The sequence below is a fragment of the Bubalus kerabau genome, chromosome 20, assembly GCF_029407905.1.
Source record: "Bubalus kerabau isolate K-KA32 ecotype Philippines breed swamp buffalo chromosome 20, PCC_UOA_SB_1v2, whole genome shotgun sequence".
Classification (NCBI taxonomy): Eukaryota; Metazoa; Chordata; class Mammalia; order Artiodactyla; family Bovidae; genus Bubalus; species Bubalus kerabau.
The window spans coordinates 46,131,061-46,156,944 of NC_073643.1; the positions used below are offsets into that span (position 1 = coordinate 46,131,061).

At 38.3% G+C, this 25,884-nt stretch overlaps 1 protein-coding gene and 1 long non-coding RNA gene across 14 annotated transcripts in view; both read right to left on the reverse strand.

Moving 5' to 3' along the window:
* CCDC66 (coiled-coil domain containing 66) overlaps positions 1 to 25,884 on the reverse strand; it is a 132,214-nt gene that overhangs the window by 6,256 nt on the left and 100,074 nt on the right. For 12 of the 13 annotated variants that reach the window (XM_055558171.1, XM_055558175.1, XM_055558177.1 and 9 more), the window contains 6 exons: positions 7,074 to 7,205; positions 6,428 to 6,678; positions 6,043 to 6,127; positions 5,021 to 5,182; positions 3,640 to 3,784; positions 3,024 to 3,164 (listed from right to left, as the gene is read on the reverse strand). In XM_055558171.1, coding sequence (XP_055414146.1) covers positions 3,024 to 3,164; positions 3,640 to 3,784; positions 5,021 to 5,182; positions 6,043 to 6,127; positions 6,428 to 6,678; positions 7,074 to 7,205 — 916 coding nt within the window. The remainder of the gene's footprint in view (positions 1 to 3,023; positions 3,165 to 3,639; positions 3,785 to 5,020; positions 5,183 to 6,042; positions 6,128 to 6,427; positions 6,679 to 7,073; positions 7,206 to 25,884) is intronic. The other variant, XM_055558170.1, reaches the window with a different exon arrangement.
* LOC129635303 (uncharacterized) lies at positions 17,696 to 25,051 on the reverse strand. Its single transcript, XR_008706213.1, has 2 exons — positions 24,092 to 25,051; positions 17,696 to 17,959 (listed from the first exon to the last, which is right to left on the reverse strand). It is a non-coding gene; the product is annotated as an uncharacterized LOC129635303 (long non-coding RNA).

The following is a 25,884-nucleotide window of genomic DNA, read 5'->3' on the forward strand; positions in this document are numbered from 1 at the left end:
ACCAGATTTCACACTAAGAGCTAACTATTAAAAAAATACCAAGGGCTCATGAGCAGAATGATTTCAGATAACTAAGCAGGTTGCTTTAACTCTCTCTTCCTTTTTCAAATTCCTTTCTACTTTCCTGTCATAGGATGTGGGTAATCTTGTTATACTGAAGAAAGATCTAAGATTAACTGGCAGAAAATCGTGTTATGTAGAGAATGGATTTCTGTAAGACAGTACCAGCCAACTCCTATTTCCAGAGGAATATTATCCCCTACTTAATGGCAAGCCAGATTGTTTTTTGTCTAAGTTACCAAGACCACAAATACCTGATAGCAGGGTCTACTGGTAATTAGTTTAAAGAGTGAAGGGCTCTAGTTCAAGGTGGTGACCTATGAAGATACTGAACTCACCTCCAATGGACACACTCAACCTACACATACATATGGAACAATTCCCTCTTAAAAAACCTAAAAAACTGGCTGGGCGACCCCTACATACTGGGCAAGTGAGAAAGCCCCACTATCCAAGCAGGTGAGAGAGGCTGAGCCACCATCGAGCTATAAACCCTGTCCCTGTGCTACAACCCACAATTGGGAGGAAGTCAAGACTCAGGAGCTTTCCTCCAAGGAGCGAAGGGTTTGAACCCCACACTGAGCATCCCCACTTTTAAGATCTGCACAGAATAGATAAATGCCCCAAAACATCTAACATGAAAACCAAAACTAGACTCAAAGCTACAGCAGAAGGGAAAAAGAGCTCTTCAAGGGTCACCTACTCCGGGCCCAGTGCAGAGGCAGCCAATCACACCGATAGGAAGGAAGCTCATTTAAAATTAGGTTGAAAAAAAAATTAGTTGAAGCGTTGCCCCAAGGGGTAGGCATGTAACAACACATCTACGGGCTTGCTGGAATCCTCTCTCTCACATGGGGGTGTGGAAAGAGGCTGGTGGGCATCACCTTTTATTTTAAAAAAAGAACCACCACCACTAGGCCTGTTATTTCCACCTTGCTGCCCCTGCCGTTACACTCCGGAGCTTCCAGGGGAGTGGCAGGAGGCATCTTAGCACTCTCCCTCCCCCTTGTTCTAGCTGCTGCCTGCCATCTTCACCCTCTCCCTTTACTCCAGGCCAGACAGCCAGTATCTCCTGGCAGGGAACTTCTGCGAGCACCTGGTGCCCTGGTTTCTGCATCTGTTGACCAGTGGCTGCCCCCTGACAGACTGGCTCTGGAGGCCAGGGTCCCATTGCCTTATTCTTGGGTCCCATGAAACTGTAACAATCAGAGAAATAGCTCTTGACAGAGTATCAACGCCAAGGACACTGCATAAGCAGCAGGCTAAAACAAACCACCAGTCTTTCTGAGAAAGATCCCTACTTGCTTTTCCAAAAGGTTTAGCCTGAAGGAAAGGCTTAAGTTTGGCACACATCGAGGGGCCTATGGATAAGCTCTCAGGGAATGGAGGTCATTAGATGTAACCTTTGCATTTTTCTCTGCTTTACGCCAGCAAGGCAGTGTTTCCCCAGAAGTTTATAGGCTTGTATGGTGTACCAAGTTTTGCAGGTGCCGCCAGGGGATACCCTACAACACCGGGTCCCAGCGGCCAAGGGCTTCTGCTTGCAGGTCCCACAGAACTCTAACCAATGGGGTGTGTGTTCCAGGTCTCATGAGACTAAAACAGTTGAAGAGACAATTACTGGCAGGTTACCAACCACAGAGCACCGGACAAACAAAGCTGAAACACACACCCTCATCTTTCCATGAGAAAGGCCTAGGGGCAGGCCCCAGGTCTGCACACACCCAGTCCTGCTGGTTTCTCAGAGCAACCCATCTCACAGACACCTCTGCCTCTCTGCAGCCTGCTGCTATCTCCCAGAAAAGAGCTTTACACTTGTTTGGAGCCCCAGTCTGTGCCACTGACAGTATAAACATCATGGTATATACCTGAAACTAATGTTATGCGTCAGTTATATCTCAATTTTACGTTTTAAAACAAAATAAAAAGTTACTGGAAGTTATTTTTTTTTAATTACTTTAAAAAAGACATTTCCTGGACATATAGGTGGAAGGCTGAAAGGATTCACAGTAAGCCTATGATAATGACACCCAACATGGGCATTACTTAATTACTTATGTAAAAATTTAAAAGAAGCACATGAAAAGATGCTTAATGTCAGCAGTCATGATGAGAGCACTTTACAACCATGAGAATCAGTACGAGTGAGGCTATAAAGAAACTGGAACCTTCAGACATCGTGGTGGGAATGTAAAATGGTATGGCTGCTTTGGAAGACAGTTTAGTAGTTCTTCAAAACTTTAAACATAGTTACTCCATGACTTTGCAATGCTACTCTTCTCCCCCAAGAGACTGAAAATCTATGTCTACGTAAATATTTGTACAGTAATGCTCACAGCAGTGTTATCTCTAATAGCCAAAAAGTGGAATTAAATGGAGGAACAAAAACAAAATATGGTGGTATATGCATAAAATGGAAAACTGTTCAGTGATAAAAAGGATGAAGCCTTACTGTCATATGTTACAACAGAAATGAACCTTAAAACATGCTAAGTGAAAGAATCCAGACAGAAAAGATTTCAATCATATGGAATGTCCAGAATAGACAAATCCAGAGACAGAAAGTAGTCTGGTGGTTGCCCAGGAATAGAGAGGAAGGAGGAAATGGAGAATGACTGTTGATGGGTACAGAGTTTCTTTTTGGAGTGGTAAAAATGTTCTAAAAAATAACTATGGTGATGGCTGTACAACTCTGAATATAAAAACTGAATTGTATCCTTTAAAAAAACACTGAATTGTATCCTTTAAAGGGGTTAATTTAATGCTATGTAAATTATATCTTAATAAAGATGCTATAGTGAAATTAAAAACCAAGAGATATCTTCATTTTCTCTTACTTGAAAACCTTAAATTCCTTTAAATTTTAAACTTGAACTTAATTTTAAACTTTAAATTAATTTAACTTAATTTTAACTGTGATTTTAAGTAAACTTTAAGCCAAATCACCATTTATCAACCAATACCTGTCTGCACACCAGTGTCCTTCCTGGGAGAGGTTGTCGAGTTGATGTATGTATCCATCTTACCACTCACTCCATCCAAGCCATGTCTTGAGTTTCCAGTGTTGTTAGTAGAGGCATTATATTCCACTTGTATTGTATCAACTGGCAAGAGAAGTAAGTTTTACTGATAAAATGATGCAGCAGCAAGTAAATGCATATAAGACTTTTAGTTTAATCAAGTAGTGTAAACACTGCAATAAAAATTTAGAAGGGCTAGCCTAAAGTTTCTTATAAAAAGTTACCAGCATTTTTATCCCTTACTGAACTTAGGGTGATTACTTAATGGACAACTCTGTACAAATGGGTACAAAATACATTTTACCTATTGTGAGGGAAACGTTAAGAAAATATATGTGAAAAGATACTGAAAAGTTCAGCATTATTTAGTTCTACTCAACGCAATTTCCCAAGTAAGCATTATAAAATTACATTAGTTCAAAGTTTGAAATTCCTTAAAAAGTACTTAGTTAACAAGTGTTTAAAGGTATTAAAAAGAGGCAATTATTCTCAATCTTTTTTTTTTTTTATTCTCAATCTTAAAAAAATACTATATAAATAAAATTCTAGTTGTGCTTACTGCCTAGATTTTGAATCAATCTAGAAGTGTCATGTCCCTTTTGAGCCAATTCTCGGATTCTCTGTTCTTGTTTCAGCCTCTGTGCCAGCTCCTGCGCTCTCTGCATCGTCTGGAACAGCTTCTTCGTCTGCAGAGTCATCACTTCCTATCAATGTCGAAGTGCACAAAGTTATAAGTGCAATTATCAAACACGTACAGACGTGACTATTCTCTCTCAGTAATAATAATTTTCTAAGGTCCTACTATATGCCAGGCACTATTCAAGAAACTGAGTAGCGCAGCCAACAGAACAAAGTTCCTTCCTTTTTGGAGCTCATATTTTAGTATCTTTTTCTACAGCTGATTAGACCACAAACACAAAAACTCTTTCGCCCACTCAAGATTATACTAATAAAGTTTCCAAAGCTTCTAAAACCAATGGTCAACTCCATAATTTTATTAAGGTAAAAGAAAACTAGAGAGGCCAGAAAGTTTTGAGTTTCTTCATGTTAGAAAAAAATCACAAACTTTTTTGCCAACCCACTAGATAATTAAGAACTAATACTCAAGACTTATGGTCATTTTTTACAATTCAAGCAAATGACATTCTTTTTTCAAGTACGTAGTTATTTCATAGATATAGTTGGCTCAGCACATTCTATGTATCCAAATCAGAAACTAAACCATTTGTACATTCATCAGCTAATTCTGAAGCAAAGGTTGCAAGCGGGAACTGGCAAGAAAAGGCGAGCTCTCGACGCCACCACGCCGCCTCCAAGCTCCAGGGCAAGTGCTGCGTTGTCTATTCTGCAAATCTCATGAACCTTTGGCGATCGAACGTCACTGTATAATCTGCTCTTTGTCAGGTCCACTCAAACACAGCGCTTGGTATCACCATACCTATGCAGTCTGCACCACTTGCTACAGAGGTTCTCCTACTCTTTTTAACAGATCTTTAATTAGCACAGAGGAATCCTTCAACATAGCAACAGAATCTATGATCAATCCCAGCCAGTCATTCTGCAAGTAAATGCTCCTGTTCACAAATGAATACAGACAGAAAGCCCAATCATTTCTCTTAACATGTCTAGAAATTAATCATCATTGCTTAGGAAACACTTCAAAATTAAGCATATGGAAAATTTTTGTTTTATGTTGTAATAACTCATCTTGACCTCCCCTCTCCTCAGAGGAGAGAAAAAAATAGCATCTGTGAAAAAATCTTTTGAAAAAATAACAGCTCCAGCTTTCTTCCTACTTACAAAACCTTTACACAAAGCTTTAATGCTTCTGTATACAGCTTCACTATTTCAAAATACATGCAAATATTCTGTTTATTTTTTCTTTAAAAACAAACCCACTTTTACTTTAAAATGTCACAGTTAGGATACAGATAACCTACTTCCTTTTGTTTTTGCTTAAGTATGTCTTCTTCATACTGTTTCTGCATCTCTTCTCGTTCCCGGGCTAGGCGACGCTCCTCCTCTTGTTCCTCCTTCTTTCTCTGCTCTTCTTCGAGCTGCTTTTTCTTGCGCTTCTCTTCTACCTGAGCAGTGATAGCTTTCTAACTCATAAACAGTAACATAAATCACTGTCATAAATTTAAAAAATTCACACAGCATTTTTCTGGTGTTTCAAAATGTTCATCAAATATAGAGAAGGTAGTATGTACATGAGTTAAGTTAGAATGTCAAGTTAAATTAGAATGTCAGGTTTTCCCCATCTCCCACCTGTCAAGTTCTACATGCCTTTTCTTTAACCCCAGGAGGGCTCTTAGAAGAACTAAGAAAACCAACTGAGGAAAGAATCTCAGTGTTTAACCTAGTGCCTGGTAAAAACAGCAGATGCTCTAGAAATGTCTGTTCACTTAACTGACTGTTAACTACATGAACTAAGCCAAATTCTTCACACAGTAGACATTTTAAAGAATTATTAGACATTCAAGTCCCTTTAGTATTAGACTAAAATTAGGGTAGAATTTTAATCTTAGTTTCCTTTCTTATATTATCTGCTAGATTTCTTAATCATAATTTTACCTCAATCCTTTATATATATTTCCCTTTCAAAGACCTAATTCTCACCCTAAACAGAATTCAGAAGAACTGGCGGGAAAAACAAAAAACAAAAAGCAAAAACAACTCAATACTAACTTAAACAGATTCAGTATCATTTCAGATATACAACCTATACATTAGAGACCTCCTCTCTTGGAAGGCAGGTGGTTGTAGCATGTGATACGACCTAGTTCTCAAAATGAGCAAGATTCTAACATAATGCCAGTTGGGGTAGGAATCAGATATAATCACAGGATTGTACAGGCTTGTGTTATAAATTTATAGCAAAATTTTAATTTCCATTCACTTAGGTATCTAGGCCACGATTACTAACTATTAAGGCAAAGAACAACATGTTACAATGCAATACCTGATGTTCTAACTGCTTTTGTCGCCTCCTGTCTCGTTCCTCAATCTGAGCTGGGTCCAAAAGAGCAGTCATAGAACGGAGAAAGCTGCCAAGATAGACATATTAGCTACTTAAAACCCACAAAGGTGGGTTTAACAAACTACTAACTCATTTTTGTTTGAAATACATCATTTCTAATTTTTTTTTTTTTGATAGGCAAGAAGTAGATTAATATAGGACAGCTGAAAGAGATACAAGTGGGAAGGCAAGGGAGCTCTACCGAGTCATTTCTACTATAAATAAAAATAGGAAACTGAAAACAATTAAGATATAAACAATACAACAGCCCTAAAAAAAAGCACACAGACTTTCTTAAACATCAATAAATACTGAAGAATGAACTTACTTCGTTTTCTGAATGTTTGCCACAGCTGTATCTCTAAAAGGTTTCACTGTATGTTCCTCCTCTGAAGGTTCAATCTGGCTTCCCACTGTAGGTGTATAAAGACTGCTGATATCAGCCAGCTCCTGAGTGTCCGGAGAGACACAGAAGTACTCTAGTTGTTTTTGCACTGACTGAGCAGATAGTCGAGACTGAGAACCAGGATAGTTCTTTAAGGAATCAAAATGCATCGCCCATCTGTCACGTTCCTCACCCTAATCACGACAAACAAGAACTGCTAAGAATTTTAATAACTCTTTTTACATTTAAAATCCCACATGACAAATAACACAATTGCTAAAAGTCACCACACAGCAAAACAAGCATCATGAAAATTAACAAAACCGCATTCTGTATTGATTCCACATACGTTGAGACAGCTAAGCTTAGAGAATATGAAAAACGCAAAGAATTAGGAAATGTCTAACAAGTTACAAGAAACTATGCAAAATCGCACTTACTAAACTCATTCAAAAAAGGTTCACAAGAGGAAATGTGGAAAAATTTAAATATTCCAGTCTTGTCATGCAGTTTTAGGATACTTTTAAGTTTATGATTAAAGATGTTTAATTTTTTTTCCCCTGTATACCCATGAAACTTTATAAATTACCACTGAGGATTTAATTTTCTCCTCTGCTTTTCTTTGCCGGTCATCGTCTATTTGCTTGTTCAACTCTTCAATCCATTTTCTCTGCTGTTCTTGTTTCACAGCACTGAAAGCCTGCTCCAGCAGTACTGCTTCCTAAACAACAGCCATCAATACCATTAAAAGTTTACATTTCTCTTCCTAATCACTTTATCTTTTACAAATCTTTCCGAAGAATTTATATAGATTTAATGTGGTAATATATTTATTTCTAAGAGATGCAATAATTTTAAACAAAAAAACTCAAGTATACAAGGAGCCCTCATAGCCAACAAGAGTCTGAAATGCAGTGAAGTGAAGTTGCTCAGTCGTGTCTGACTCTGCGACCCCACAGACTGTAGTCTACCAGGCTCCTCAGTCCATGGAACTTCCCAGGCAAGAGTACTGGAGTGGGTTGCCGTTTCCTTCTCCAGGGGATCTTCCCAATTCAGGGACTGAACCCAGGTATCCCACATTGCAGGCAGACGCTTTACCATCTGAGCCACCAGGGGGACAGTACTTGGGTGCAATCTCAAAAACAACAGAATAATCTCAGTTCGTCTCCAAGGCAAATCATTCAACGTCATAGTAATCCAAGTCTATGCCTCAACTACTGATGCTGAAGAAGCTAAAGTTAACCAAATCTATGAAGACCTCTAACACCTTCTAGAACTAATACCAAAAACAGATGTCCTTTTCATCACAGGGGACTGGAATGCAAAAGCAGGAAGAGATACCTGGAATAAAGGCAAGTTTGGCCTTGGAGTACAAAATAAAGCACAGCAAAGGCTAACAGAATTTTGTCAAGGAACACGCTAGTCATAGCAAACATCCTTTTTCAACAACAGAAGAGACGACTCTACATGTGGACATCACCAAGTGGTCAACATTAAAATCAGAATGATTATGTTTGCAGCCGAAGAGAGCAGCTTTATATAGACAGCAAAAACAAGACCCAGAGCTGACTGTGGCTCATTCCATTAGCTCCTTTGCAAAATCCAGGCTCAAATTGAAGAAAGTAGGGAAAATCACTATGCTATTCAGGTATGACCTAAATCAAATCCCTTATGATTACGCAGTGGAAGTGAGGAATAGATTCAAGGGATTAGATCTGTTAGACAGAATGCCTGAAGAACTGTGGATGGAGGTTCATAACACTGTACAGAAGGAAATGATCAAAACCATCGCAAAGGAAAAGAAACACAAGAAGGCAAAGTGCCTGTTTGAGGAGGATTTACAAATAGCTGAGGAAAAAAGAGAAGTGAAAGGCCAAGGAGATAGAGAAAATTATACCCAACTGAATGCAGAGTCCCAGAGAATAGGAAGGAGTGATAAGAAGGCCTTCTAAAATGAACAATGTAAAGAAATGGAGGAAAACAATAGAATGGGAAAGACTAGAGATAACTTCAAGAAAGTTGGCGATATCAAGGGTACATTTCGTGCAAGGATGGGCATGATAAAGGACAAAAATGGTATGGACCTAAAAGAAGGAGAAGAGATTAAGAAGAGGTGGCAACTATATGAGAAAGGTCTTAACGACCCAGATAACCACGATGGTATGGTCACTCACCTAGAACAGGACATTCTGCAATGTAAAGTCAAGTGATCCTTAGGAAGCATTACTATGAACAAAGCTAAAGGAAGTGATGGAATTCTAGCTGAGCTACTGTAAATCCTAGAAAATGATGCTGTTATAGTGTTCTACTCGGTATGTCGGCAAATTTGGAAAACTCAGTAGTGGTCAAAGGGTTGGAAAAGGTCAGCTTTGATTCCAATTCCAAAGAAAGGCAATGCCAAAGAATGTTCAAACTACTGTACAACTATGCTCATTTCACATACTAGCAAGGTTATGCTCAAAATCTTTCAAGCTAGAGAAATTCCAGAAGTACAAGCTGGGTTTTGAAGAGCAGAGGAACCAGAGATCAAATTGCCAACATTTGTTGGATCATGGAGAAAGGAAGAGAATTCCAGAAAAATATCTACTTCTGCTTCATCAACTACACTAAAGCTTTTGTGTGGATCACAGCAAACTATGGAAAATCATCCGAGATGGGAATACCAGACCACCTTACCTGTATTCTGAGAAACATGTATGCAGGTCAAGACACAAGAGTTAAAACCAGACATGGACAACAGACTGGTCCAACATGGAAAAGGAGTATGTCAAGGCTGTATTGTCACCCTGCTTATTTAACTTCTAGGCAGAATACATCATGCAAAATGCCAGACTGGATGAATCACTAGCTGGAATAAAGACTGCCCGGAGAAATATCAACAACTTCAGATATGCAGATGATACTACAATAATGGCAGAAAGTGAAGAGAACTAAAGAGCCTCTTGATGAGGGTCAAAGAGGTGAGTGAAAAAACTGGCTTGAAACTCATCATTAAAAAAAACTAACATTATGGCATCCAGTTCTATCACTTCATGGCAAATAGGGAAAAAGTGGAAACAGTGGCAGATTTTATTTTCTTAGGCTCCAAAATCACTGCAGACATTGACCACAGCCATGAAATTAAAAAGAAGCTTACTCCTTGGAAGAAAAGCTATGACAAAACCTAGAGAGTGTATTAACACAGAGACATCACTTTGCTGACAAAGGTCCATATAGTCAAAGCTATGGTTTACCAGTAGTCATGTGAGATGTGAGATGTGAGATCTACGGATGTGAGAACTGGACCATAAAGAAGGCTGAGCGCCAGAGAACTGATGCTATCCTATTGTGGTGCTAAAGAAGACCCCTGAGTCTGCAAGGAGATCAAACCAGTTGATCTTAAAAGATATCAATCCTCAATATTCATTGGAAGAACCATTGCTAAAGCTGAACTTCCATTACTCTGGCCATCTGATGCCAAGAGCCGATGCACTGCAAAAGATCCTGATGCTGGGAAAGAGTGAAGGCAAACGGAGAGGGGGGGAAACAGAGGTTAAGATAGTTATTATCACCAATTCAATCGACATGAATTTGAGCAAACTCCAAGAGATAGTGGAAGACAGAGGAATCTCGTATGCTACAGTCCATGGAGTTGCTGAGTTGGACACGACTTAGCAACTAAAAAGCAATACAAGTCAATTTTTCAGAATGATATTTTTAACACATACTAGCAGAAGGATATAACTATCAGTAAAGAAATGAAGTTTTCTAATGAAAATTCTAAATTTCTAATGAAAATAGGAAATTCTCCAAAACAACTACAGATTTTAAAATTTCTAGCCTAATATAGTCTCATTTACTTTGAAAGGAAATTACTAATAATCTGAATAGATGACTACTGTTTACATCTGGCTTCAGAATACAAAAACACTGCTTTTGGACCAAGAGTCAGGAGGATGTAACAGAGCCAGCTGCTTTCTCTTTTGAATCATAATGTCTCTCAGTGTATTTTCCCCCCATTTCTGCTGTGACAGCTCTATCAAGATCTATGATACTTCAATAAGAAAAATACATTGTGTCCAGAATAAGTCCCTGAATTTTATGAAAAAACAAAAACAAAAAACAGCAGCATAAACGTTTATTGTTGTTTTAACCTAGGAGAGTTTACTATGCTTTAACAAAAAAGAAAAGGATATATTCTACTCAAAGTGTCTTGAAAGGCAAGTTATGCAATGAAACATTCTGTTACATGACATAACTACAGGACATAATTTTAAAAAGTTTGACAGAATAAGATAATAGAGATATACCTTACAATATTACTTTCTGTCCATAGTTTCATCAGAAATAACGGCAAAGCTCAAAGTTTACAACCAACTGCCTTGATCAAAGGAAATACTTAAAAAGGAAAAATCTTAGTATCTCAGATGCTCCCACACATTTTTAAACAGAAACAAACCATCCATTTAAGTCTAAAGAAACTACTCAAAAGGAGCTTTATCTTCAGGTAAGTGATTTAACAATTCTATTTTTAGAAATGTTATTTTAGAGATCAAACTGGGGGTTGGGGGAAGGACCCTTTGAACTCTTTAAAAAATTCACAGGGTGGTCCAGTGGTTAGGACTCCATGCTTTCATTGCCAAGGGAGCAGGTTCAATCCCTGGTCAGGGAACTAAGATCCCACAGGCAGAGCACAGTGGCCAAGAAAACAAAAACAAAACAAAAAAATTCACAGCAAATGGCATGAATCATCATAGAATGCTATAATCTGTTTCTTAAGTCTGATGTAACTAGATCTGGTTTCAAATTTTGGTGAAGTCTCAAATTATTCAAAAATAAGACACAAGTCAAAATACCTTTGAAAATTCTTAAAATCCTCACTAAGTGTTTCATATATATGTCTTCTATTTACAAGCCTGTAGAAGATTTAATCATCAGTTCTTCTAATTCAGTCTTCAATGTCTTACTCAAGGATGTCTTACAAAGCCATTACCATTCACTTGCTTCCCAACTAATTAAGTCATTTCACTTCTTCAATTGAGTAGAAAACTCTTTATTACTTTCTTGTTCGCAACTTTTCCCTAGTGTGCATTCAGGTAGAAGAATGAAAGATAAAGACCTGGGGAATGGGAGAGGTGGTAGGTAAATGAAGTCTTTTTTTTTTTTTATACAGTTTTTTTTTAAAAACAGTTATACAGTTTTTATACACTGAGTCTTTGCTGCTGCACGCAGGCTTTCTCTAGTTATGGCAAGTGCGGCCTACTCTTCGTTGTGGTACAGGCTTCTCATTGTAGTGGCTTCTCTTGTTGCGGAGCATGGGCTCTGGGCACACAGGCTTCAGTAATTATGGCCTGCAGGCTTAGCTGCTTTGCGGCACGTGAAATCTACCCAGACCAGGGATCAAACCCCTGTCTCCTGCACTGGCAGGCAGATTCTTAACCACTAGACCAAAAGGGAGGTCCTCAAGTCTCACAATTACTGAGCTCATTTTAGTTGAAATTGAGTAAGGCTGCTGCTGCTGCTGCTAAGTCACTTCAGTTGTGTCCGACTCTGTGCGACCCCATAGACGGCAGCCCACCAGGCTCCCCCGTCCCTGGGATTCTCCAGGCAAGAACACTGGAGTGGGCTGCCATTTCCTTCTCCAATGCATGAAAGTGAAAAGTGAAGTCGCTCAGTCGCTCAGTCGTGTCCGACTCTTCGCGATGCCATGGACTGCAGCCCACCAGGCTCCTCTGTCCATGGGATTTTCCAGGCAAGAGTACTGGAGTGGGGTGCCATTGCCTTCTCCGATTGAGTAAGGCAGATAAATGTAAAATACAATACACACTGTGTAACAAATGTGTTATGATTAGCTAGCACCTCCCTTCCATTAATTCTTCCATATATCTAAGGAAAGAAACTTCTTTTTCTAGGCTTATCCACTTTTTCAATTTCTCTCCTTCACATTAATGACCTGAGATTTCCCTTCCTTCCCCTACATAAAAACTCCTTTTTAAAACACCTATTTTGAGCTTATTCTTAACTGATAGCCTTGAATGAAAACTCATTTTCATAGGTACTCAATACACACTTCCTCACAAACAGTTCCTAAAGTAAATTTTTAGCTACCTTCAAGTCATTCTATGTTAGAAAATGTTAGTCTTACTATAATAAATGCTGTATGAATGGCAGGTATATCAGAACTGAAAGTAGTTTCCAAATGGTCACCTTGACACACCCAGTGCTGTTTCATTTAATTCTCTCCTTAAAGCACGTCTGGGAAAGAATAATCAGCGGTGACTTTGCCAAAGGAGTCCTGTTTGTTGTCAGTGCATGATTTCAAGTCTAGATACCAGGAGCCTCTTACTTTAGACACTTCTGTTCACCTACTCATCTTGTCTAATCAGTAGGCATAAAAGGCATTCTTCTGGATGGTGGGTAGTTTCAGGACACTGAGCTAGAAAGAACCAGATCTTCCAAGAGGAAGAGCAGCACAACTAAGAGCTATATACAATCATTTGGGGGCGGGGGGGGGTGAGCACTTTGAACTTCAAAGTTACTTTCAGTTCAGTTCAGTTCAGTCGCTCGGTCGTGTCCAACTCTTTGCGACCGCATGAATCGCGGCACGCCAGGCCTCCCTGTCCATCACCAACTCCCAGAGTTCACCCAGACTCACGTCCATCGAGTCAGTGATGCCATCCAGCCATCTCATCCTCTGTCATCCCCTTCTCCTCCTGCCCCCAGTCCCTCCCAGCATCAGGGTCCTTTCCAATGAGTCAACTCTTCACATGAGGTGGCTAAAGTACTGGAGTTTCAGCTTTAGCATCATTCCTTCCAAAGAAATCCCAGGGCTGATCTCCTTGCAGTCCAAGGGACTCTCAAGAGTCTTCTCCAACACCACAGTTCAAAAGCGTCAATTCTTCGGCGCTCAGCCTTCTTCACAGTCCAACTCTCACATCTGTACATGACACAGGAAAAACCATAGCCTTGACTAGACGAACCTTTGTTGGCAAAGTAATGTCTCTCCTTTTGAATATACTATCTAGGTTGGTCATAACTTTCCTTCCAAGGAGTAAGCGTCTTTTAATTTCATGGCTGCAGTCACCATCTGCAGTGATTTTGGAGCCCAGAAAAATAAAGTCTGACACTGTTTCCACTGTTTCCCCATCTATTTCGCATGAAGTGATGGGACCGGATGCCATGATCTTAGTTTTCTGAATGTTGAGTTTTAAGCCAATTTTTTCACTCTCCACTTTCACTTTCATCAACAGGCTTTTTAGTTCCTCTTCACTTTCTGCCATAAGGGTGGTGTCATCTGCATATCTGAGGTTATTGATATTTCTCCTGGCAATCTTGATTCCAGCTTGTGCTTCTTCCAGTCCAGCGTTTCTCATGATGTACTCTGCATATAAGTTAAATAAACAGGGTGACAATATACAGCCTTGACGAACTCCTTTTCCTATTTGGAACCAGTCTGTTGTTCCATGTCCAGTTCTAACTGTTGCTTCCTGACCTGCATACAAATTTCTCAAGAGGCAGATCAGGTGGTCTGGTATTCCCATCTCTTTCAGAATTTTCCACAGTTTATTGTGATCCACACAGTCAAAGGCTTTCGCATAGTCAATAAACCAGAAATAGATGTTTTTCTGGAACTCGCTTGCCTTTTCCATGATCCAGTGGATGTTGAACAATTTGATCTCTGGTTCCTCTGCCTTTTCGAAAGCCAGCTTGAACATCAGGAAATTCACAGTTCACGTATTGCTAAAGCCTGGCTTGGAGAATTTTGAGCATTACTTTACTAGCGTGTGAGATGAGTGCAATTGTGCAGTAGTTTGAGCATTCTTTGGCACTGCCTTTCTTTGGGATTGGAATGAAAACTGACCTTTTCCAGTCCTGTGGCCACTGCTGAGTTTTCCAAATTTGCTGGCATATTGAGTGCAGCACTTTCACAGCATCATCTTTCAGGATTTGAAATAGCTCAACTGGAATTCCATCACCTCCACTAGCTTTGTTCATAGTGATGCTTTCTAAGGCCCACTTGACTTCACATTCCAGGATGTCTGGCTCTAGGTCAGTGATCACACCATCGTGATTATCTGGGCCGTGAAGATCTTTTTTGTACAGTGCTTCTGTGTATTCTTGCCATCTCCTCTTAATATCTTCTGCTTCTGTTAGGTCCATACCATTTCTGTCCTTTATCGAGCCCATCTTTGCATGAAATGTTCCCTTGGTATCTCTAATTTTCTTGAAGAGATTTCTAGTCTTTCCCATTCTGTTGTTTTCCTCTATCTCTTTGCATTGATCGCTAAAGAAGGCTTTCTTATCTCTTCTTGCTATTCTTTGGAACTCTGCATTCAGATGCTTATACCTTTCCTTTTCTCCTTTGCTTTCGCTTCTCTTCTTTTCACAGCTATTTGTAAGGCCTCCCCAGACAGCCATTTTGCTTTTTTGCATTTCTTTTCCATGGGGATGGTCTTGATCCCTGTCTCCTGTACAATGTCACGAACCTCATTCCATAGTTCATCAGGCACTCTATCAGATCTAGGCCCTTAAAACTATTTCTCACTTCCACTGTATAAGCATAAGGGATTTGATTTAGGTCATACCTGAATGGTCTAGTGGTTTTCCCTACTTTCTTCAATTTAAGTCTGAATTTGGCAATAAGGAGTTTATGATCTGAGCCACAGTCAGCTCCTGGTCTTGTTTTGGCTGACTGTATAGAGCTTCTCCATCTCTGGCTGCAAAGAATATAATCAATCTGATTTCGGTGTTGACCATCTGGTGATGTCCATGTATAGAGTCTTCTCTTGTGTTGTTGGAAGAGAGTGTTTGTTATGACCAGTGTATTTTCTTGGCAAAACTCTATTAGTCTTTGCCCTGCTTCATTCCGTATTCCAAGGCCAAATTTGCCTGTTACTCCAAGTGTTTTTTGACTTCCTACTTTTTCAATCCAGTCCCCTATAATGAAAAGGACATCTTTTTTGGGTGTTAGTTCTAAAAGGTCTTGTAGGTCTTCATAGAACTTTAGAATCCTCTGAAACAGGCCTATAGAGTTTCCTTCCCTCCTTCTACTTTCTTTGGGTTTAACTGTTACAATTCTTTCTCTAACTTCTTCAAATGAATACTTAGATCATTGATGTTTTGTTTTCAGTCTTCTGTTCCAAGAAATGCATTTAAGCCTATAAATTTCCCTGTAAGTACAGGAAGCTCATATGTTTTCATAAATGACATTTTCATTATCATTCAGCTCAAAACATTTTCTGTGAGTTTTTCCTTCTTTCACTTAGAAGAATATTGCTTAAATATCAAACATTTGGAAATTTTCTTATTATCACTTATTACTGATACCTAGCTTAATTCCACTATGATCAGAAAACACATTCTGTCTAATTTGAATCTATGAAACTTGTTGAAACTTTATGGCCAAGCAAATAATTAATTCTTACATTTAATTTTGAAAATATTTTGCCCATAGATTCTTTGGGTTTTCCACATAAATGACAAATTTCTACAATTTTATTTTTTCCTTTCCAGTTCTTAAGATTTTAATTTCTTTTCTTGCTATACTGGTTAGGACCATCAATAACAAATAGTAATAATAATTGGCATCTTACTTCATTTTTAATTTAAAAAGAATACTACTAAAATATCTCATTCAGCATGATGTCTGCTATAGTTTTTTAAATTCTCAATTGGAAATTCCTTCTAACTACCTGAAATATTTTCCTTAATGAACTGGTTTCGAGTTTTATCAAATGCTTTTCATACATCTACTGTTTCATTTTATTATGTTACAATGGTACAGTATACTTGTGCATTTTTAAAAAAATCTCCTTAACTACCTATCATGAATCTATCTTAGTCATGATATATTACCTTTTCATACATTGTCAAATTTTACTTGCTAATATATTTTATAATTTCTGTGTGTATATTCATGGGTGAAATAAACCTAATTTTCCTTTTTTGTTATTTTTCTGGCTTTTAACAACAAATTTATACTGGGCTTACAGAATGAACAGGGGGCCATTTCAAATTTCTACTGCCTAGAAATCTGATTAAATTTGGGACTTATTTCTTTAAAGTTACATAGAAATTGTCAGTAAAACCATGTAGTCATTTATTTTCCTTATGGTAAGTTGCTCTTCTTTCTTTTTTTAAAAACCCAGATCTACCATTACTTTAACCAGGAGTATGCAAGCTTTCTACTTCTTTTTAAGTCAACTGTAAGTTACAATTTTTCCAGCCATTTACTCACTTCATCTAACTTTTCCTAATTATTAGCTTACTAATGATTCTCTCTCTACCTGCAATGCCATTTTTACTCATTACATGTTTCACTGACTGGTACCCTTATTTTCTTCCCTTTTAATTGTTAAATTTAAGTAAAACCAAATTGCAACACTATGTTAGTTCTAGGTGCACAAAATTGTGATTCAATATATCTATACATTACAAGATGATCACAATAAGTCTTGTTACCATCTGTCACCATGCAAAGTTATTACAATATTATTGACTATATTACCTATGCTGTATATTTTATCCCCATGACTCATTTATTTTCTAACTGTAAGTTTATACCTCTTAATTTTTCTTACCTATTTCACTTATCCTGCCACCCTCTATATTCCTCCTCTCTGGCAATACCACTTGTTTATTCTCTGCATCTATGAGACTGTTGGCTTCATTATGTTCTATTCATTTGTTTTCTAGATTCCGCATGTAACTGAAATCATATTTGTCTTTCTCTGACTGACTTCACTTAGCATTAATACCTTCTAGGTCCATTCATGTTTTCACAAACAACAGGATTTCATTTGTTTTTATGGCCGAATGCATATACCAAATCTTTATCCATTCATCTATTGACAGACACACTTAGGTTGTTTCTATATCTTCCCTAGAGTAATCAATGCTGAAACGAACATGGGGTGCATATATCTTTCTGATTTAGTGGGATTTTTCCAGAGGGAAAAAAAATCCAGAAATAGAACTGCTGGACTGTATGGTAGCTCTGTTTTTAATTTTTAGAGGAACCTCCATACTGTTTTTCATAATGGCTATACCACTTTAGACTCCCACCCACACTCAGGTCTAGCGTTATGGGTAACTGGCATACACAATGACTCGAGTGCTCTCTTCCACCTGTTTAGTTGTTGTCTATACCAAGTTCTGCCTCTTACTCTAAAAAGTAATTCACAGGCATATGAAGTATGTAGTACACTTCTTGGATCCTAACAGGCCGTCAAACAATTCAACTTTCTTGTTTAATTATTAAATCTTTCTGATAAGGCAAAGAGACCCCATCAATTGTTTGTCTTTTTGGCTGTGCAGCATGTGGGAAGAACTTAGTTCCTTGACCGGTATTGAACTCGTGCAGAAGAAGCAAGGAGTCCTAACCACTGGACCATGAGGGGAATTCTCCCCACTCAGTCTTCAAAAATGAAGAGGACTTTTCTCATAAAGTTCAATTTTGGAGGACTGAAACGGGGATCCGCTGATTCCAAGACTGCCCTGTATAGAGAGAGGCAAAGGGAAGCTTTAGCTAGGACTGGTTTATTCTGGTCAGGCTATGGTATTTATTTCTTCTGAAATTAGGCCATCAGTGTATTTGGACAAGGTTATAACTTAGACAAAACCCATTTCTACTGTGGATAGGGCTTCATAATTCTCAAGCACTCTTCCCATGATTCTAAAGTAACGAGACAACAGATGGAATATAAAGGTTCTATGCATCCCATTTTTAGTCTACTGCATTGTGACACACTGTTAAAGAGTCCCAAACAAGATAAATCCTAGAAGAAACACATCAAGACATATATTAATCAAACTAACAAAAATTAAATACAAACAAACAAACAAACATGAAAAGCAGCAAGGGAAAAGCAAAAAATAACATACAAGGGAATCCCCATAAGGCTATCAGCTAATTGTTCAGCAGAAACTCTGCAGGCCAGAAAGGAGTGGCAGGATATATTTAAAGTGAGGAAAGCGAAAAACCTACAACCGAGATTACTCTACCGAGCATGGATCTCATTCAAATTTAATGGAGAAATCAAAGGCCTTACAGACAAGCAAAAGCTCAGAATTCAACACTACCAAGCTAGCCTTTAAACAAATGCTAAAGGAACTTCTCTAGGCAGAAAACACAAGAGAATAAAAAAAACCCACAAAACCAAACCCCAAACAATTAAGAAAATGGCAACAGGAATGTATACATCAGTAATTTCTTTAACTGCATATGGATCAAATGCCCCAACCAAATGACACAGACTGGCTGAATGGATACTAAACAAAACCTGTGTATAGGCTACCTACAGGAGACCCACTTCAGACACATACAGACTGAAAGTAAGAGGGTGGAAAAAGATACTCCACGCAAATGGAAATCAAAAGAAAGCTGGAGCAGCAATATTCTTATCAGACAAAATAGCCTAAAATAAAAACTGCCACAAGAGATAAGGATACTACATAATGATCAGGGAATCAATTCAAGAAGAAGATATAATTTTTATATCTTTTATATATAAATTTATATTCATAAATATTTATGCATCTAACATAGGAGCACCTCAACACATAAGGCAAATGCTAACAACCCTAGAAGGAAAAACTGACAGTAACACAGTAATTGTGGGAGATTTTAACACCCACTTACACCAGTGGACACATAATTCAGGCAGAAACCAAGGAAACACAAGCTTTAAATGACACAATAGACCAGATAGATTTAATTGCTATTTATAGGATATTACATCTGAAAGCAGAAGAATACGCCTTCTTCTCAAAAGCACACGGAACATTCTTCAGGATAGATTATATCTTGAGTCACAAATCAAGCCTTGGAAAACCTAAGAAAACTGAAATTTTATCAAGCATCTTTTCCAACCACAATGCTATGAGATTAAAAATCAATTGCAGGGGGAAAAAAACCCTGTAAAACACACACACACACAGGTTAAACAGTGTGATGCTATAAATAACCAAGTGATCACTACAGAAATTAAAGAGGAAATTTAAAAAATACACAGAAACAAATGACAATGAAATGACACTGACGATGACCCAAAACCTATGGGACCCAGCAAAAGCAGTTCTAAGAGAAAACTTTATAGCACTTCAATCTCACCTCAAGAAACAAGAAAAATCTCAAATAAACAATCTAATCTTACGCCTAAAGCAATTAGAGAAAGAAGAACAAGGAAAACCCAAAGTCAGTAGAAGAAAAGAAATCATAAAGATCAGAGCACAAATAAATGAAATAGAAACAAAGAAAAGAGTAGCAAAGATCAATAAAAACAAAAGTTGGTTCTTAGAGAAGATTAGATTTAAAAAATTGATAAAACTTAAACCAGACTCCTCAAGAAATAAAAAAGAGAGGAATCAAATTAATAAAATTAGATGAAAAAGGAGAAATCACAACTGACACAGAAACACTATGGATTTAAGAGTCTACTACAAGCAACTCTACACCAATGAAATGGACAACCTGTAAGAAATGGACCTAAAGGTGTAACTTTTCAAAACTGAACATGGAGAATTAGAAAATACAGATCAGATTGAAATTGAAACTGTAACTAAAATCTTCTGACAAACAGAAGTCCAGGACCAGATGGCTTCACAGGCAAATTCTATCAAACATTTAGAGAAGAACCTACACCTATTCTTCTAAAACTCTTTCAAAATATTGTAGAGGGAGAAACACTCCCAAATTAATACCACAAGATCACCATCACCCTGATACCAAAACCAGACAAAGATATCACAAAAAAAGAAAATTATAGACCAGTATCACTGATGAACATAGACCCAAAAAATCCTCAACAAAATACTAGCAAACAAAATCTAACAACACCATGATGAATAGTGATTTCTCCATGGAATGCAAGGATTCTTCAATATACACAAATCAATGTGATACTCCATATTAATAATAAATTAAATAAAAATCATATGATCATCTCAATAGATGTTGAAAAAGTTTTTGACAAAATTCAACACCCATTTATGATAAGAACTGTTCAGAAAATGGACAAAGAAGGAACATACCTCAATATAATTAAGGGCTATATATCACAAACCCGCAGCAAACATAATTCTCAATGGCAAAAAACTGAAAAGAACTTCCCCTAAGAACAAGACATGAACGTACACTCTTGCCACTCTTATTCAATATATTTTTGGAAGTCCCTGCCATGGTGATCAGAGAAGAAAATGAAATAAAAGGAATATAGATTGGAAAAGAAGTAAAACCATAACTGTTTGCAGATGACATGTTACTATACACAGAAAATCCTCAACACTCCACCAGAAAACTACTGGACCTAATCAACGAATTTGGTAAAGTTGCAGGATATAAAATTAATGCATAGAAATCTCTTACATTCCTATATACTAACAACAAAAGAGCAGAAATAAAATTAAACAATCTCATTTACCATGACAACAAAAAGAATACTGAGGAATAAATCTACCTAAGGAAACAAAAGAACTGTACTCAGAAAACTATGAAACACTGATGAAAGAAATCAAAGAGGCTACAATCAGAGAAATATACCACCATACTGGATTGGAAGAGTATCATGAAAATGAATATACTACCCAAAGCATTATACAAATTCAATGCAATGCCTATCAAACTACCAGTGACATTCTTTACAGAATTAAAATAACAGATTTTACAATTTGTATGGAAACACAAAAGACCCCGAATAACCAAAGTAATCTTAAGAAAGAAAAATGGAATAGGAACAATCAGGCTCTCCAAATTCAAACTGTATTAGTCAAAACAGTATGGTACTGGCAACAAAAACAAATATAGACCAATGGTAAAGGATAGAAAGCCCAGAGATTAACCCATGCAACTTTGTTGCCTAATCTATGACAAAGGAGATAAGAATATACAATTGAGAAAAGAGGCCTCTGTAGTAAGTGGTGCTGGAAAATCTGGATAGCTACAGGTAAAAGAATGAAATTAGGACACTGCTTAAAACCATACACAAAAATAAACTGAAAATGGATTAGAGACCTAAATGTAAGACTGGATACTATAAAACTCTTGGAGGAAAACAAAGGAAAAATACTTTTTGACATCAATCACAGCAAGATCTTTTTTGATCCACCTCTCGGAATAATGAAAATAAAAACAAACAATTGGGACCTAACTAAACTTAAAAGCTTTTGCACAGGAAAAGAAAACCATGAACAAGATGAAAAGACAACCCTCAGAATAAGAGAAAATATTTGCAAATGAAACATACAAAGGAATAATCAATCTCCAAAATATACAAACAGCTCATGGAGCTCAATATAAAAAACAATCCAATCAAAAAATGGGTTCAGTACAGTTCACTCAGTTGTGCCTGACTCTTTGCGACCCCATGGACTGAAGCACGCCAGGCCTCCCTGTCCATCATCAACTCCCGGAGCTTTCTCAAACTCATGTCCATTGAGTCCGTGATGTCATCCAACCATCTCATCCTCTGTTGTCCCCTTCTCCTCCTGCCTTCAATCTTGCCAGCATCAGGGTCTTTTCAAATGAGTCAGTTCTTCATATCAGGTAGTCCAAGTATTGGAGCTTCAGCTTCAGCATCAGTCCTTCCAATGAATATTCAGGACTGATTTCCTTTAGAATGGACTGGTTGGATCTCCTTGCTGTCCAAGGGACTCTCAAGAGTTTTCTTCAACACCACAGTTCAAAAGCATCAATTCTTCAGCGCTCAGCTTTCTTTATGGTCCAACTCTCACATCCATACATGACTACTGGAAAAACCATAGCTTTGACTAGACAGACGTTTGTCAGGAAAGTAATGTCTGCTTTTCAATATGCTGTCTACATTGGTCATAGCTTTTCTTTCAAGGAGCAAGCATCTTTGGATTTCAGGGTTGACTGGTTCCAACCAACAACTCCAGGAGGGCCTTTGCCCAGGCCCCCAGGCAACATGTTGACCAACATCCAGTGACAGGTGAAGGTTCACACATTCAAGAGGACCAGCAGTGGTACAACCATGCCACTGGGCGTGTCCTCCAGCTATGTGAAACAGCTGAAGGGCATGGCCCTGCTAGTCAGGGCCTGACAAAACGTAATCCACTGGAGAAGAGAATGGCAAACCACTTCAGTATTCTTGCCTTGAGAATCCCATGAACAGTATGAAAAAGCAAAAAAGATATGACAATGAAAGATGAGCCTCCCAGGTCAAGTAGGTATCCAATATGCTATTGGGGAAGAGCAGAGAAATAGCTCAAGAAAGAATGTTCAGGCTATGTTCTTTCAGCTCAAGAAAGAATGAAGAGGCTGAGCCAAAGTGGAAATGATGTCCAGTTGTGGACGTATCTGGTGGTGAAAGTCAAGTCTGATGCTGCAAAGAACAATACTGCATAGGAACCTGGAATGTCAGGTCCATGAATCAAGGTAAATTGGATGTGGTCAAGCAGGACATGGCAAGAGTGAACATGGCCATTTTAGGAATCAGTGAAATAAAATGGACGGGAATGGGCAAATTTAATTCCAATGACCACTGCATCTACTACTATGGGCAAGAATCCCTTAGAAGAAATGGAGTAGCCCTCATAATAAACAAAAGAGTTTGAAATGCAAACTTGGATACAGTCTCAAAAACGACCGAATGATCTGGGCTCGTTTCCAAGACAAACCATTCAACATCATAGTAATCAAAGTCTATGCCCCAAACACTAATGCTGAAGAAGCTGAACGATTCTATGAAGACCTACAATGCCTTCTAGAACAATAACAACAACAACAAAAGTTCTTTTCATCATAGGGGACTGGATGCAAAAGTAGAAAGTCAAGAGATACCTGGAAAAACAGCAAAGTTGGCCTTGGAGTACAAAACAAAGCACAGCAAAGTCTAACAGAGTTTTGTAAAGAGAACACACTGGTCATGGCAAACACCGTCTTTCAACAACACAGGAGATAACTCTACACATGAACATCACCATATGGTCAATACTGATATCAGACTGATTATATTCTTTGTAGCTGAAGATGGAGAAGCTGTATACAGTCAGACCTGGAGTTGACTGTGGCTCATTCCATTAGCTCCTTATTGCAAAATTCAGGCTCAAATTGAAGAAATTAGGGAAAACCACTAGGCCATTCAGGTATGTCCTAAATCAAATCCCTTATTACACAGTAGAGGTGACAAACAGATTCAAGGGATTAGATCTGGTGGACAGAATGCCCGAAGAAATATGGACAGAGGTTCATAACACTGTACAAGAGGTGGTGACCAAAACCATCCCCAAGAAAAAGAAACGCAAGAAGGCAAAGTGGTTGTCTGAGGAGGCCTTACAAATAACTGAGAAAAGAAAAGCAGCAAAAGGCAAGGGAGAAAAGGAAAGATATACCCATCTGAATGCAGGGTTCCAGAAAATAGCAAGGAGAGATAAAGTCTTCCTGAATGAACAATGCAAAGAAAGAGAAGAAAACAATAGAATGGGAAAAACTAGAGATCTCTTTAAGAAAATCAGAGATACTAAGGGAACATTTCATGCAAAGATGGGCATAATAAAGGACAGAAACAGCAAGAAACAGCAGAAGAGATTAAGAGGTGGCAAGAATACACACAAGAACTAAACAAAAAAGTTCTTACTGACCCAGATAACCACAATGGTGTGGTCACTCACCTAGAGCCTGAGGTCCTGGAGTGTGAAGTCAAGTGGGCCTTAGGAAGCATCACTACAAACAAAGCTAGTGGAGGTGATGGAATTCCAGCAGAGCAATTTCAAGTCCTAAAAGATGATGCTGTGAAAATGCTGCACTCAATATGCTAGCAAATCTGGAAAACTCAGCAGTGGCCACAAGACTAGAAAAGGTCAGTTTTCATTTCCAATCCCAAAGAAAGGCAATGCCAAAGAATGTTCAAATAACCATACAATTGCACTCATTTCACATGCTAGCAAGATTATGCTCAAAATCTTTCAAGCTAGGCTTTAGCAGTAGGTGAACTGAGAACTTCCAGATACACAAGCTGGATTCAGAAAAGGCAGAGGAACCAGAGATCAAACTGCCAATTTCTATGATCTGCTGGATCACAGAAAAAGCAAGGGAATTAAAAAAAAAAAATCTACTTCTGCTTCATGATTATGCTAAAACCTTTGACTGTGTGGATCACAACAAACTGTGGAAAATTCTTAAAAGAGATGGGCATACCTGATCACCTTACCTGCCTCCTGAGAAACCTGTATGCAGGACAAGAAGCAACAGTTATCACTGGACATGGAATAACGGACTGCTTCAAAACTGGTAAAGGAGTACATTGAGGCTGTACATTGCCACCTGCTTATTTAACTTATATGCAGAGTATATGATGAGAAATGCCAGGCTGTATGAATCACAAGCTGGAATCAAGATTGACCAGAGAAATATCAGCAGCCTCAGATATGCAGATGATACCACCCTAATGCCAGAAAGTGAAGAGGAACTAAAGAGCCTCTTGATGAAGGTAAAAGAGGAGAGTGAAAAAGCTGGCTTAAAACTCAACATTGAAAAAATGAAGATCATGGCACCTGGTCCCATCACTTCATGGCAACTAGATGTGGAAAAAATGGAAACAGTGACAGATTTTATTTCCTCAGACTCCAAAATCACCGTGGACAGTGACTGCAGCCATGAAATTAAAAGATGCTTGGCTCCTTGGGAAAAAAGCTATGACAAACCTAGACAGCATATTAAAAAGCAGAGACATCACTTTACCAACAAAGGTCCATCTAGTCAAAGCTATCTTTTTTTCCAGTATCATGTATGGATGTGAGAGTTGAACTATAAGAAAGGCTGAGCACCGAAAAATCGATGCTTCAGAATTGCATTGCTGGAGAAGACTCTTGAGAGTCCCTTGGACAGCAAGGAGATCAAAACAGTCAATCCTAAAGTATATCAACCTTGAATATTCATTGGAAGGACTGAAGCTCCAATACTTTGGCCATCTGATGCAAAGGGCTGATTCATTAGAAAAGACCCTGATGCTGGGAAAGATTGATGGCAAGAGGAAGAGGGCAAAAGAGGGTAAGATGGTTGGAAGGCGTCACTGACTCAATGGACATGAGTTTAAGCAATCTCAGGGAGAAGGACAAAGAAGGCTAGCACACTGCAGTTCATGGGGTCGCAGAGGGCGAACATGACTTGGCGACTGAACAACATCATGGCTGATTCATGTTGTTGTACAGCAGAAATTAACAGAACATTGTAAAGCAACTATATTTCAATAAAAAGATATAAAAACTTTTAAAAAGTCCCATCCCGTAACTGGTGTAAATCTATAGAAATTCTCCCTGAACTCTGACTATGCTATAATGACTTCTTTGGGTACAGGACATAGATAGAGATGTGTTATGGATTATCCTTTGTATCTGTGAAAATGAATAAAGGAAGCCTCATTTAAAATGGAATCAGGAAGCTCTGAAGGGGGAGCTGCCACTCT